At 44.1% G+C, this 15,974-nt stretch overlaps 1 protein-coding gene and 1 long non-coding RNA gene across 8 annotated transcripts in view; one reads left to right on the forward strand and one right to left on the reverse strand.

The window, feature by feature from the left end:
* Window positions 1-8,012, reverse strand: part of LOC136004203 (uncharacterized) — a 99,815-nt gene extending 91,803 nt beyond the window's left edge. Inside the window, exon 1 of the long non-coding RNA XR_010608279.1 lies at window positions 7,907-8,012. This is a non-coding gene — a long non-coding RNA (uncharacterized LOC136004203). The remainder of the gene's footprint in view (window positions 1-7,906) is intronic.
* Window positions 8,013-8,689: 677 nt separating this feature from the next.
* The window catches only part of LOC136004199 (chromodomain Y-like protein 2), a 99,921-nt gene continuing 92,636 nt past the window's right edge, over window positions 8,690-15,974 (forward strand). For 5 of the 7 annotated variants that reach the window (XR_010608271.1, XR_010608273.1, XR_010608270.1 and 2 more), the window contains exon 1: window positions 8,690-8,999. Coding sequence is in view for 1 of the 7 variants with exons in the window: in XM_065660491.1 (XP_065516563.1) it covers window positions 8,976-8,999 (24 nt within the window). In the remaining 6 variants the exon portion in view is untranslated. Of the gene's footprint in view, window positions 9,000-11,885; window positions 11,932-15,974 lie in introns of all 7 variants that reach the window. The other 2 variants (XR_010608269.1, XR_010608272.1) reach the window with 1 other exon arrangement.

The following is a 15,974-nucleotide window of genomic DNA, read 5'->3' on the forward strand; positions in this document are numbered from 1 at the left end:
CCTCCCCAACAGAGCCCCTGGTTATAGTTAGGTTGGGGAACGGTAAGATAAGATTTCTTGTAGAAACAGAAGCTACTTATTCTGTTATAAATACTTGTAAAGGGCAATTAAGCAAACAGTTTCAGTCATTGGTGCCACAGGGTGGACAGGAACCCAGCCTTTCTTTCAACCTTTGAATTTTAAAATTTGCAAACAGATATTGACCCATCAATTTCTTTACATTCCTGAGTGTCTCCTTGCTGTTATTGGATAGAGATATACTGAGTAAATTACATGCATAAATTAGGTTTAAAGAAAGAAAATTGAGATACTTGTTCCTGATGAAAAGGCTGTGGAGGCCTAAGTTTTTATGTTACAGAAACCAGCCACTGAGGTGGATATTCCAGAGGAAGTGGAGAATGCAGTTACCCCACTAGTATGGGCTGCTGGAACACCAGGACAAACACGAAGTGCAGAACCAGTAACTGTTCATACGAAATCAAACATCAGACCAGTAAGACAGAAACAATATCCTATAAAACTGGAAGCAAGAAAAGGACTAGAGCCTCTAATAGAAATTTTTATCAAATACTTCGGGACAAAAATTGACTGTATTTGTACTTCACATGGTAGCAACCATTCTGGAACAACAATTCTGGAACAACCATTCTGAACTGGAAGCAGACATTGGCTTTCCCCAAGCAGGCTGTTAAAATATCAGGCTGTGCTTTTAGAGCAAGAGGACATAGAACTGAAAGTAACTAACCTTTTGAACCCAGCAGTGGTTTTGACAACCGACCCAGAAGCAGGAGAGCTGACTCACAACTGTTTACAGAACACTGAGCAGATGTATTCCGGTCATACTGACCTGCAAGATACATCCCTGAAGGATGTGGACAACGAACTGTTTGTGGATGGCAGCAGCTTCATAAAAATGGAAACCAGAAAGAAGGATACGCTGTGGTAACCAAACATAAGATAATAGAGGCTGAAGCCCTGCATCCCCCCCAACACATCAGCACAGAAATGCAAGCTAGCTGATGGTGATACTGAGGGTTCTGGAACTGCCAGAAAAATCAAAGTTTGCTTTCAATGCATATCAATTTGATAACACTCCAGTGAATATTGGTAATCACATTGCTGACAAGGCAGCCGAAGAAGCTGTGGTTGGGGACCTTTATTAATATTGCCTCATAAGTATCACTGCTTGGATAATGAAGTTCCAAGTTACCAGAGGATGAGAAATTACCTAGTCTATTAGGAGCCAAGAAGAATGATGAAGGATGGTGGGTTACACCAAACAGGCAAGTAATAATTGCCCAGCCTCTTAGGAGAAGGAAAACACCAGGCAACTCATGGGAACAGAATCAGTGACTGATGCTTTACAGATCCAAATTCTGAGTATGCAAATGGCTGGAATTATAAAAGTGTTATAAAGAAGTGTGAACCTTGTTTACCATGATGTCATGGTTTAAGCCCAGCCATTAACTCAGAACCACAGAGCGGCTCACTCACTCCCCCCCTTCTTCCTTCCCCTGCTCCCAGAGAGATGGGAAGGAGAATCAAAAGAATGTAAATCCCATGGGTTGAGATAAGAACTGTCCAGTAACTAAGGTATAATACAAAACCACTACTACTATTGCCAATAATGATAAAGTGCTGTGGTTTAAGCCCAGGCTGTAAATCAGAACCACACAGCCCTCATGCTCACTCCCCCACCTTTCTTCCCCCCCCCCCAAGGGACAGGGAAGAGAATTGAAATAATGCAACTCCCACGGGTTGAGATAAGAACAGTCCATTAACTAAGGTATAACACAAATCACTACTGCTACCACCAATAATAATAATGATAAGGGAAATAACAAGGGAAGAGAACACAATACCACCCACCGATACCGAGCCTGACCGAGCAGTGAGCCAGCCCTTCCAGGTAACTCCCAGTTACATCCCAGGCATGACGTGCTGTGGTATGGAATACCTCTTTAGCTAATTTGGGTCAGGTGCCCTGTCTCTGCTTCCTCCCGGCTTCCCCTCCTGCCTAGCAGAGCATGAGATTCACAAAGTCCTTGGTCAGAATAAACATTTGAGCAGTAACTAAAAACATCGGTGTTATCAGTGTTGTTCCCAGGCTGAAAGTCAAAAAACACAGCACTACACCGGCTACTAAAAAGGAGGAAAAAAATTACTGTTACTGCTGAACCCAGGATATAAGGGAAATAACAAGGGGAGTTATTCTGCTGCTCAGGTCGGGCTCACCACCTGCCGACCGATACCCAGCCCGACCTGAGCAGCAATCTGGGCCTTCTGAGTAACTCCCTCCAGTTTATATACTGGGCATGATGTGCTGTGGTATGGAATACCCATTTGATTAGTTTGGGTCAGGTATCCTGGCTCTGCTTCCTCCCAGCTTCTTGTGTCCTTCCTCACTGGCAGAGCATGAGACTGAAATGTCCTTGATCAGGGTAAACATTACTTAGCAACAACTAAAAACATCAGTGTTATCAGCACTGTTCCCAGACTGAAGTCAAAAACACAGCACTGCACCAGCTACTTAGAAGGAGAAAAATGACTGCTACTGCTGAACCCAGGACAAAGGCTAAGAAGAACCCCCCCACCTGGAACAATAAAGGCAATTGTCCAGGAGACTATTGGAAAGTGGACTTCACAGAATTGCCACAGCATAATGAGCTTAGGTATATACATATATAGGTATTAATAGATACAATTTCTTGTTAGCCAGAGGCTTTCCCTTGTCGCATCAATATGGATCGTGAAGCATTAAAACATTTATTGAATCAAATAATACCCCAATATGCTGTACCAGCAGGCTTGTCCTCAGACAGAGGTCTGCATTTTGTTGCAGAAGTAGTTAGGAAGGTAGGAGCGCGTTTGGAAATTAAGTGGGATCTGCATACCCTAATAGACCTCAGGCTACTGGGAAAATGAACATATGAAACAGACACTCAAGCTACAATTAAAATATATCAAGAAATTTCTTTAACTTGGTTATAAGCCCTACCAATTGCTTTGTTAAGGATACGAATACAGCCAGGAAGGAATCATGTGAGTCCATATGAACTGATGTATGGGTGGCTTTATCAACTGCCTTTTGTTCCTGGTGATTTAATTTCGCAGGGAAAACAGGATCTCAGACAATACCTGCTGGCACTGGTTAAAACTCTTAGCTCTGGTAATATCTTGGTAGGACATTACTGAAACTGTAGCTGGACAATGCAACTTCAAATCTAAGAACCCCAAACTGGCTATTGGAATGCTCCAGAAGGGAAAGGGTTGTACTGACTGTGAAATAATACTGCTAGAAAGGCCCTTTCCCCAGGGTGGACTGGAACATGTACATTGGGTGTTTTACTCCCAGGCCATTAGAGATGATACTAACTGGGGATTTGAAGAATTATGGAATGGACTTGCTTCATGGCTACCAAATTGGACATCATTAAAAAACTTGTTTATGATCATTATAGTAATAACTTGTGTCTGTATCCTTGCATGTAGCATTGCTCAATTTTGTAGTTGCTGGTCATGATGGTGTATTAGAATAAAATATGGGTAAAGGGTATAGAATGAGACTTATAGGATATACTTATATCCTGTATGTCTCAAAAGGGGGAAATGTAGGCTTAAATTTTAAAATAACAGTAGTGTGTGTGCCTTTACATAGTAAAATAGACCAAACTTTCCTAACTTAGTAACACGTAGAGAGAAAGGAATGTTTGGCTGACAGGGGAAGAAACATCATGGAACTGATAACAACTAGAGAGACAGTAAATACGACCAAGGATGTCAGTCTGCAAGATAGAAGAGAGGTCCCCGACGTGAAGCAAGACTGGAACAGAACAGAAGCATGGACATACCAACTGTTAACTAAGCACTAGGACCTTGCAAGCATGCGCAAGCACTGAGGTCATTCCGTAAACATAGTGAGGAAGACTATCAGCAACCACCAGAGACCCCCACTCAGCAAGAAAGCACATGCTTAATTAGGATGCAAATATTATAATTAGCTCCTGGAAACACTGTAAATCTGCATGAGTATGCTAAATATAAAACTGCTGCCGGCAAGTAAAGGGCGCGCTCATCTTTGCAAAACGATTCGCATGTGCGCCCAGCACTGTAATAAAGAATGCTGCTTTCCAGAACCGCAAATAGAGTCTTAGAGAATTTCCCCGACTGACTTCTATGGCAACATTTCTCTACCTATCTCTCAATTTTTGACAGATTCAGAATGAGTCAAGTTTGGCTATTCCACAATAGACTGCAATTTAATGTCAGATGTTTCGGCATAAATAAGTACTTCTTATCAGTTTACTTACATTATACTTCTCCCAGATTGTGAAAGGGATAATGATATTGCATTTTTGAGTCTTCAAGGAAGTGTGACAAAACTAGCTCATAGTAAAAATTATATTTAATATTCAGATGTTACTTCTGAGTGCAAGGTTATGCATTTAAAGGCTCGGGCCTTACACTAAAGCAGATGTGTTTAGCAAGGTATCTTCTGCGATTCATTATCAATTCTAGAAAACAATTTTGTTTACTGAACAGAACAGCATGATTATTCATTGCATTTTACTTGCAAACACCTTGCTGCTATTTGCCTAAAAGTGGAATCCTGCTTCTTAAACAAAGGAAAGAAGAAAAAAATTATGTAGTGTTGTTACTTAAAGAAAACCAGTTCCAACATCTGTTGCTGGGTACACAGCCTCATAAAAGAAATACTGCAAAGCAGAGTTCTTCTCTGTGTTGTTCTGCATAGTTAAGACCATGCATCAGAACAGGGTCCCATGTGAGAACGTCTTTTGCTGGAAGAATCATAGAATAGTTAGGGTTGGAAAGGACCTCAAGATCATCTAGTTCCAACTCCCCTGCCATGGGCAGGGACACCTCACACTAAACCATCCCACCAAAGGCTTCATCCAACCTGGCCTTGAACACTGCCAGGGATGGAGCACTCACAACCTGCCTGGGCAACCCATTCCAGTGCCTCACCACCCTCACAGGAAAGAACTTCTTCCTTATATCCAGCCTAAACTTCCCCTGTTAAAGTTTAAACCCATTACCCCTTGTCCTGTCACTACAGTCCCTAACAAAGAGTCCCTCCCCAGAAGCCCTATAGGCCCCCTTCAGGTACTGGAAGGCAGCTATTAGGTCCCCACGCAGCCTTCTCTTCTCCAGGCTGAACAGCCCCAACTCACGCAGCCTATATTCATACGGGAGGTGCTCCAGTCCCCTTATCATCCTCGTGGCCCTCCTCTGGACTTGTTCCAACAGTTCCATGTCCTTTTTATGTTGAGGACACCAGAACTGCACACAATACTCCAGGTGAGGTCTCACAAGAGCAGAGTAGAGGGGCAGGATCACCTCTTCCAACCTGCTGGTCACACTCTTTTTGATACAGCCCAGGATATGGTTGGCTTTCTGGGTTGCGAGAGCACGCTGAAGCCGGCTCATGTTCATTTTCTCATCAACCAGCACCCCCAAGTCCTTCTCTGCAGGGCCGCTCTGAATCTCTTCTTTGCCCAGTCTGTAGCTGTGCCTGGGATTGCTCTGACCCAGGTGTAAGACATTGCACTTGTCATGGCTGAACTTCATAAGGTTGGCATCAGCCCCCCTCACAAGCATGTCGAGGTCCCTCTGGATGGTATCCCTTCCCTCCAGTGTATCAACCGGACCACACAGCTTGGTGTCATGGGCAAACTTGCTGAGGGCACACTCAATTTCAATGTCCATGTCAGCGATGAAGATGTGTCCTGGGTTTACCAGGAGCCGTTTTGCTCCTTCTTAGTAACTGGTTTAAACCACAACAAGATGTTAAACAAGACCGGTCCCAACACCGATCCCTGAGGGACACCACTCCTTACTGGTCTCCAGCTGGACATTGAGCCATTGACCACAACTCTTTGTGTGCAGCCATCCAGCCAGTTCTTTATCCACCAAGTGGTCCATCCATCAAATTGATATCTCTCCGATTTAGAGAGAAGGATGTCATGTGGGACAGTGCCAAACACTTTGCACAACTCCAGGTAGATGACATCAACTGCTCTGCCCCTGTCCATCAGTTCCACAGCGCCATCATAGAAGGCCACCAAATTGGTCAGGCAGGATTTCCCCTTAGTGAAGCCATGCTGGCTGTCACCAAGCACCTTGTTGTTTTTCACGTGCCTTAACATGCCTTCCAGGAGAATCTGCTCCAAGATTTTGGCAGGCACAGAGGTGAGATTGACTCGTCTGTAATTCCCCGGGTCATCCATTTTCCTCTTCTTGAAAATAGGGGTTATATTTCCCTTCTTCCAGTCGTCGGGAACTTCACCTGACTGCCATGATTTTTCAAATATGATGGCCAGTGGCTTAGCAACTTCATTTGCCAGCTCCTTCAGGACCCACAGATGGATTTCATCAGGTCCAACGGACTTGTGCGCATTCAGATTTTGAAGATATTCTGGAACCAGATCCTCTCCTACAGTGAGCCCAAGGTCTTCATTCTCACAGTCCCTGCATCTACCTTCTAAGACTTAGGTGGTGCAGTCGGAGCCTTTGCCAGTGAAGACCGAGGCAAAGAAGTCATTCAGAACCTCAGCCTTCTCCAAGTCCTGTGTAGCCAATTCTCCAGAGAGCTTCCTCAGGGGGCCTGTGTTGTCCCTAGTCTGTTTTTTGTTTGCTACGTACCTGTAGAATCCCTTCCTGTTATCCTTAATATCCCTAGCCAAGTTTGATTCTAACTGGTCCTTAACCTTCCTAACCTGGTCCCTAGCTTCCCAGACAACATCCCTGTACTCTACCCAGGCCGCCTGTCCTTGCTTCCACTTTTTATAAGCCTCTTTTTTCCTTTGAATTTTCCTCAGTAGCTCCTTATCCATCCAAGGAGGTCTCCTGGCCCTCCTGCTGCACTTCCTTCTAGTTGGGATGCAGCACTCCTGAGCTTGTAGCAGGTGATCCAGTTAGTGAAAACAAATAAACCAGCTACATTTTATGTAAGCAGAGTGGCTTGTCCTTAGGAATTCAATATTAACACACCACCCAGCAGACCACAGAAACCATAAACATCTTTTAGCTCCAAACTACCACAAGATAGTTTTTATTGAACTGTAAGTCAATACTAAACTGGTTAGCTGAAAAGTTCATAATCACCAGAGGTAATATTAACAGTTCAGGAGATGGGGTCAATCAAGAGCTGGACGTTCATGTTTTATTTTTTACCTTCATGATAAAAAGTGAGAACATTCAAAATACTTGATACATTTCTAACAGGAATCCTCTCAGTCCATAGAGTCTTTGGCTTCACCCCACTGAGACTGCTCTGGGATTTTTGGTCATAAATTAAATTTGAGAAATAATTCAGCACTCAATGTCAGCAACATTTATGCTGAGACTTACCGTATAATACTCAATAACCGGCTAAAACCTGCCACGCAGATAACAGTCAGGGCAGTGCCAAGTGCCACATTAACATGGGCGGCAGTGCTACACAAAGGACTGAAATCAAAGGGACGAAAAATGCCAACACAATGAAGACAAACAAAAGCCATGACCACCACAAAGCCAGACCTCATAGCATTCAGTGTGTCTCCAGGGCTCCAGGAAAACTGTTACCTCAGGTCATCCATGAGGTGAGAACATGGGGTCTAAAAGCTGGTAACAGGTAAAGCAGGCTGGCTACAAACCCAATGTGTGAAGAGCTGGTCAGAACAAACCCTAAAGCACTCTTTTCTATCAAGAACAATAATATTCAAAGGACATTCAACACTTTACCTGGAGAAACAAATCCTTCACAGTGTGAAACCATAGGAACACAACTTGATATTCAAGCAGCCTCCCCAGAGCACAGCCATTTGCTTCACACCAGCTGGGGTGTCGTATTAAGAGCCCTTTACCACACATCAGCAACTGCCTCTGCAAGACTTCATCATACCTGGTGGAAAGCTGGGCTTCCTCTCATGATGAACTAATTCATCTTCACTCATGGCCAAGGTGGTGTAAGGATACTTCCTCAACCTGGGAATCCCTGAGCAGGAAGCATTCAGCAGTGATGGTGGACAAAGACAGATGGTAACTCAACATACCGCCTGGCTTGTTCAGTGCTACAATTGCCCTTGCTCAGGGAAGCTGCATGAAAAAGTCAGTAACCCTAGGCCAACCCTTTCCCTTAAAGAAAGGGCCTAGAAGGCCCTAATGCAGCAACAGGCAAGGACTTTGTACTGCCCCATGTCTACAACCACCTCAGACCATTGGCTGCCCTGTACCTCCTAATGAAATCCAGGTGGCAGGATGTCCGTAGCTTTCATTTCCTGAAGAGGGTTAGCTAGCTAATTGTTAACATAGCTGCAAAGGATGTGTGAGAATGGGCCTAGGCTGAGGCAAGAGATGGCCCCAGAGCATACCATGTTCCTCGGGTTGCTCAGAGGCTTCCTACCACCTCCATTTCCTCGGCGATGGCCACGGAGTGGGTGGGGCAGCCATGCAGTGCTGAGGGGGCAGGAAGGTGGCCGGCAGGGCCACTCGACACCGGCAGCTGGGATCTGGCCCTGCGCCCGCCTCTCCCCGTGGGGACCTTAGGCGGGCGGCACGGCCCTCCCCGCCGCGCGGCCGCTACTCCCCCCTCTCTCCCCCCCGCCATTATTATTATTATTGTTGTTGTTTTCAATCAAATTTTTATTTATGTATTTTGGCCGCAGAAAGAGTTTGACGCGCTCCCGGCTCGGAGCGGGGCGAGGAGTGGAAGGAGATCGCCCTCCCGCCCCGTGACTTTCCCCGACGGAGGGCGCGGGTAGACCCGTCCCGGACCCGGTCGCGGGGGAAGAAGCGCCGAGCTGCTGCTGGTTATGACAGCCCTGTCGCCTGCCTCTGCTCGCCTCTGATTCTGCGCACAGCCAGCCCCAAAGCCTGTCGTTCTGCAAAACAGTTTACTCAACAGAGAGAGCGAGTGGGGGAGCGGTGGAGAAAGGGAAACGGCGCAAAGGAACCCAGTCCCGCAACCTAGCATGGCTTCGGGGAACCTTTACGAGGTAGCGGGGGGCCACAGGGCGCAGCAGGGCACCGCGGGGGTGTGGGGGGCGGCCGGGGGGGTGCGTCGGGCGGGCTGCGCGGAGGGCAGCCGTGCCGCAGCTGGGAGTCGCTCCGCCAAGCCGCCCTAGTTGCCGAAGAGCAGAGGAAATCGCCGAGGGAGGGGGCTGGGGTGGGGGGAAAAGGGTTGGCGTGTGCTCCGTGGTGGGGGGAGGGAAGGATGGAGTGGCTCCCCTCCCTTCCCTCTGCTTCTCTTTCTTTCTCTCTTTCTACTTTCCATTGGGCTTGATCTTAGCAGGCCTTGTAAGAGAAAAGGAGGGAGTGAAGGAGAGCGAGAGTTAGCTATAGGATGGGGAGGCGATCGCAATGTCATGAGCCCGAAGAGTGGAGAAAGTCCAGTTAAAGTCATAGGTGCTCTGGACGTGCTGAATGTGCAGATTAGTGCGAAAAAATGCGCTTTAGCGCTGCCTGGAGGCGGCTCTGCACTCGCTGTGCAAAGTGTAGGAGCCTGCGCCAGGTTGCTTCACCTCCAGCACGGGGGGCGGCGGCCGGGCCGGGGCCCCAGCACCGCGCCGGGCGGCAAACTTTGGCGGGAGCCCCGCTGCGGCACAGCTGGGCGGCCCGGGATGCGAAGTGGAGCGGTTGCCGTCGCAGTGCCGGCCCCTCGCAGCCCGGCGTGCGGTGCCCCACGGGGAGAGTGGCGGCGCATCGGGCAACGGCCGTCCGGGGTCCAGTAGGAGGGAGGGAGAGAAGAAGGAGCTGGAAGGCAGTCGCGAGACCCAGCCAAATTTTGACCTCGGGCACCCAGTTCTAATGCCCAAACTGAGAACAAGTCAAGCCATTCTTGCCGTGCCAGAAAAGAGGAAGGAGAAGGTAGAAATTAAAAATAAGACAGACTGGACCCAGGTGTTTAAATATCCAGCTCCAGTAAGTGGAAGTGGGGTGGAAGTCTACCATCTAAAAAGCCCAACTATGACTTGATGCCCAACAGCTCTTGGTGTGGAGCACTTCCTCAGGCTCCGTGTTTTCTGCTGAAACAGCTGTTTGTGTTGTCATCTGGAGCACACAGTGTGAGGGATAGGACAGGAATGATCCCCTTCCAGTTGGAACTTCTGCTGCAGTTGGTTGGACATGTTTGGACTTAGTCTCCATTTGATGATCTTGATCATCAGCTGTAGGGTCTTAAGTGCAAGAAGTGGAGGATCTGACGGATTCCACATAGTGTTTACTTTGTCATGGTCTTTTAAATTCTTTAACAAAGGTCATAGTTAAGTGATGACATTGCTCTATTAGAACTGTATTTTGCTGTGTGGGACACAGAGTTCCTCTGAAGCGAACAGTGCTTACATTCTCCTGTGTGGTGCTAAATTATCAGAAGTACATGATGATTTGAATATGTCATTGACCTTTTCCCTACCATTTTGCAATATCTGTCATATTACTTTGCAGTTTTAAGGTTACTGCATGTCAGCTTGTCCTGGGTTCAGCTGTAGCAGTCATTTTTCTCCTTAGTAGCTGGTGCAGTGCTGTGGTTTCGACTTTAGTCTGGGAACAGTGTTGATAACACTGATGTTTTTAGTTGTTGCTAAGTAATGCTTTTCCCGATCAAGGACTTTTCAGTCTCATGCTCTGTCAATAAGGAGGGCACAAGAAGCTGGGAGGAAGCAGAGACATTACCCAAACTAGCCAAAGGGGTATTCCATACTACAGCACATCATGCCCACTATATAAATTGGGGGGAATTACCTGGAAAGCCAGGTCGCTGCTCGGGTCAGGCTGGATATCAGTTGGTGGGTGGTGAGCAATTGTATTCTCTTCCCTTGTTATTTCTCTTATCATTATTATTAGTGGTGGTAATAGTAGTTTTGTATTATACCTTAGTTACTGGACTGTTCTTATCTCAATCTGTGGGAGTTACATTCTTTTGATTCTCTTCCCCATCCTTCCAGGAGTGGGGGAGGAAGAAGGGGGGGAGGAGTGAGTGAGCGAGTGGCTGCATGGTTCTCATTTACTGGCTGGGCTTAAACCACAACACAGCTGTATTGCTGTTGTGACTCTGGAATAGCCAGTGGGAGCTCTGTGAAGAACAACTTTGACCCATAGAAGTTAACAATACAGTTCTGTATTACGTGTAGAGGGTCTTTGCCTGGTGTTGTCCAAGTTTTCTTTAGATGTTGGGATTAGTTCTAGAAAGAAGTAAAACTAGTACCTCTCCAGCTAATGCTGGTTTAGCTCCTACTCATCTTTTAAAAATTCTGCTTTTTTATGATCTTTGTGTTATCTCAAGACAATGGATGTTTGGCAATTCTATGTGAGCTGTGCATTGAGCGCACTACTGCATGGCATACAAGTGATGTTACAGAAGCAATAACCTGGCATGTAGGGTTTCTGTGGGAGAATGTTCTTACGACCCAATTTGCAGTGAATTTTAGGCCCAGCCTCTCTGCAAGCATTTGCATGGATAAATGTAAATTTAGTGCTGTAGTTCAAAGCCTCTAAATCATGCTTCCTTTCTTTGTTACTCTGTTATTTGAACTACTTTTGCTTATTAGTGTATAATATACAAGGATTGTATCCACCAGGACAGGTAAGTGGAAAAGGTATGGCTATTCATTTCTTGTTGTGTGAGGTGTTTGGAATATGACCTTCTCAGCTGGTCACGGTGGAAAATCTACATGTTGGACTTGTGGGAAGTGGTATGTGAAGGCTTTGCTTATCAATCCATCCACAGTTTGCATCTACACTGTGACATTCTCAGTGACAGAGAGCAGAAGAAACATCTAGAAAGCTGAAGAGTTTGTATATCTAATATGTAGCAAGTGTGTAGATGGTAGTAGCTTCATTTAAAAAATGACTCAGCTTTGCTTCCTTGTTTCTTCCCATCCCAGAAAACCAACTGCATCAAAGGGACTTGGTAGAAAGAAGCTCTTCCAGGTGGGTGTGATGTCCTGTCCCACACCAGTTAGCACATGAAATGAAGTATGTTGTACCTTCAGAGCTGACACCCCCATGCTTGCTTGGATACATCCCTCTTTTCTCTCCTCCTGAAGAAGTAAAACATGATGTGTTCAAGGCCAGGTTGGACAGAACCTTGGGTGACATGGTCTAGTGTGAGGTGTCCCTGCCCATAGCAGGGGAGTTGTAACTAGATGATTTTACGGTCTTTTCCAACCCTAACCATTCTATGATTCTATGTGGATGGCAGGATGACCGTTAAACAGTTCCAGGATTTTAGCTTTAAATAATTTGAGGCTGTTGTAAATAAATAATTTGGGATTTACGGTGACATTCCAAAGGTACACTACACTCCTGATTCTCCATTAGTAATAATCAAGTCCTTCAAGGATTCTGACTGAACTTCAACAAATAAGACAGTACTTACCTCTGCAATTTGGAGTATTTAATACTGCAAAATTATTTTGTTAAAGCCAATCATGATCTAGGAGCTATGGTAAAGCACATTAAAAAGTACAGTGTGTATCACCTATACTAACTTCTCATATTTTGGTGGCACCCAAGAAACTTAAGTATAACATTTTAAGTTTTGGAAATAGATGTGCACATTTATCCTGTCAGTTCATTTATTTTCTACTGCTGTGTTATTTTAAAAGGCCATTCAGCCTTTTAAACTTAAATTCAATTAATATCTTTATGTTGAAGCAAAATAAGATAACAGACAATATAACCTCAGTGTTTGGTTTACTAAGGGCTTTTTTCTAGTTAGAAATGGCTTCTAATAATCTGAAAAACCTCCTATTATATTAATTTTAGGGCTGTGAAACAGGTACCAATTTATTCCAGAAGCAAAAGAACTCCCATTGTGAATTCTGTGTTACTGGTAGTCAGTTCTAGGTTTGTGTATTAGAACCAAGAAACTTTACACCCAAAGAGAGTTGTTTCCATTATGGGATAGAAGGTAGGTGTTAGTTTTGAAGCTTTATTTTTAAGCAATGGGATTTTTTTCCTTTAACAGTAAGGAATGATGTATATATTTTAGTGTAATTTTCAGGCTATATAAAATACTAGTTTGGCTTTGCTTGACTTCCATGTGCTTATGACTTTAAGCTTTTCTGAGTGAGTGAGAGAGTCATGGGATATTCCAGGGTTTTTTTACTTTGTCTTATAAGAGGTAACCTGTTAAATATTAAAGAACTATGGTGCACATTCCTTAGAAATAAAATGAAAATAATGAAGTGACAAGGGTATTCTCAGTGGCCTTCAGGAAGGCAGCCCTAGTTTGCTTTATAATTCAAATGCACTGTTGGATGCATTGATAGGAAATCCTTGTTCATTTTGGTAACAAACAGAAAGGGTAATGTATTTACTCATAAATATCAAGTTTGTTGATTCACATTAAAGTTGTTATCAATAATTTGAAGTAATATTTTGTATTTTCCATGTAGAATTTAGTTCTCACATTACCTGAACCTAAGTAGTTCTCTCACAAAGGCTCTGGTATTAAAAGTTATGAAATGGCTTTGGAAGGGAAAAAAAATCAATATGAACAGTGCATCTAACTTTATTTTTCCTAGCACAGAACATCCCATTTACTCCAGTAAAATTCCACTTTATTGATGATTGTATGAATCAGTTATCAGTAACACAGAGGTGCTCATGAAACTGATGCTTTTCTTATTAAATATTTTGGAGGATTATATACAATGAGCACAATTAGACATTCAGGGACGATGATGTTGAAATCTAACATCTTATTTTAACATTGTGTCAGATTATACTACACCACCTTAGGTAGGTGATCTAAAGATTATAGCTAAATCTCTGAAGGGGAATGTCGTGTATGTTTCTGGATCACAGTAATAAAATCAGCCTTTAAAACTCAGCAGTTTTTGCACTGAAGTGTTGCTCTTTCAGGAAAAGTGATGTTTTAAAAACTGGCATCTTCTCACTGAAATGATATAATCCCATGGATAGAAGGCTTGTCTGCCATAGTGACAGGTTTCAATTAAATCTTAGTGTGTTTATGCAGCTGTGTAAGGTAGAGCTGCAGTTTATTTTAGCTCATGTGATCCACTAGAAAGACAATGTATTTCCAGATGAGTTCCAACATAGAATCACAGAATCACAGAATCCCAAGGGTTGGAAGGGACCTCAAAAGATCATCTAGTCCAACCCCCCTGCAAGAGCAGGGTAACCTACAGTACATCACACAGGAACTTGTCCAGGCGGGCCTTGAATATCTCCAGTGTAGGAGACTCCACAACCCCCCTGGGCAACCTGTTCCAGTGCTCTGTCACTCTTACAGTAAAGAAGTTCTTCCTGATGTTAACGTGGAACTTCCTATGTTCCAGTTTACACCCATTGCCCCTTGTCCTATCACTGGATATCACTGAAAAAAGCCTAGCTCCATCATCCTGACACCTACCCTTTACATATTTGTAAACATTGATGAGGTCACCCCTCAGTCTCCTCTTCTCCAAGCTAAAGAGACCCAGCTCCCTCAGCCTCTCCTCATAAGGGAGATGTTCCACTCCCTTAATCATCTTTGTGGCTCTGCGCTGGACTCCTTCAAGCAATTCCCTGTCCTTCTTGAACAGAGGGGCCCAGAACTGGACGCAATATTCCAGATGCGGCCTCACCAAGGCTGAGTAGAGGGGGAGGAGAACCGCTCTTGACCTACTAACCACACCCTTTCTAATCTCCCATTTCTACCTGCACTCAGATACCAGCAAAGTCAAAACTTGAAGATAATAATGGCACTTTGGGGCCTGCTGAATCCCTGTTACATGTGGAGACATGCAGGTGGGAGAGAACACAACTGAGCTTTTGGATGTTAGGTTTGGTTTGCAGATGCAGAGTTCAGAAAAGAAATCCTGTTTGACAAAGGAAGGAAATGCAAGTTGTTGAGCATTGTGGCTTTCCATCTTGCATGTCTGTCAATGGAGACACTTTTTATGAAAGATACATACTTACACCTGCTTATTTAACTGGAAAGCAGAAATCTATTTCTGAAGTAATTCACCCATTTCTTTAAGACAGAGGTGACTTGCAAGATGGTATATTTAAGTAAATGATATTATTTCTCAAGTTAAATCAACCTCTATTGCTATAGCAGTTCCATGGTGAAGGAACAAGACTGATTTCACAAGCAGAAAACAGTGACTTGAAGTAGGATCTGGGGAATATAGAACAGTCAAGCACCTATTCCTGTAGAACAGTAAGCTGTGGACCAGGCTTGTTCCCACACACTAAGCACCTGTAATTAACATCTTATTTTTCTTTTAGTGGAAAAGCTTTGCTAGCAACTATTTTGAAGAATCAGATATTTATCTATACATTGTCATTGATCTGTTATCAAAATCCCTATTTAGTAGACAGCTGTCCTTAAAATGCAGTAACTTGTGAGCAGTGTTACTCAGTTAGTAGAAATCTTGTTGCCTGATGAAAGTTTTCAAGACTCTATTCCAAATTAGGTGTGATTTGCAGTGCAGACAGTATTCTTCAATCCTAAACTGGGCAGTTATCTGGACAGTAGGTTACACTGAGGTATAAAGCCAATAACAAAGAGTCCCTTCTGCCTGAGTCTTGTAGTTCTCTAAAGATCCTGAGTTTCAAAAGCGTAATTGGATAACTGTGGCAATATTCATTATCTTACTAAGAAATTCCAGTGTTGAGGCACATATGGAACATTACAATGCACATAATGACTGTTTTGTTTATCTACAATGTCATTCTGTTACCACAATTCCAACTTCTTCATTACACTGCAAACTGCTTGGCATATTTTGGGATAATGAAAACCAATTGATTTCTTATGCATGTTATGCATGCTACAGTTCTGATGAAGTGTTTTATCTGAATCAAGTGTAATTTATCTCAAAATACATGTCATAAGCATACTCCTGCTCAGAAGGGCTACTGGAAACACACTCTTTACCATTCTAGAAAGCCTTAACATTTGCAGTGAAGACTTTCCCACCACCAAAGACACTCAGTTGAACTTGCTTCCCTTTGTTCTC

This window comes from Lathamus discolor, chromosome W (assembly GCF_037157495.1).
Source record: "Lathamus discolor isolate bLatDis1 chromosome W, bLatDis1.hap1, whole genome shotgun sequence".
Taxonomy (NCBI): domain Eukaryota; kingdom Metazoa; phylum Chordata; class Aves; order Psittaciformes; family Psittacidae; genus Lathamus; species Lathamus discolor.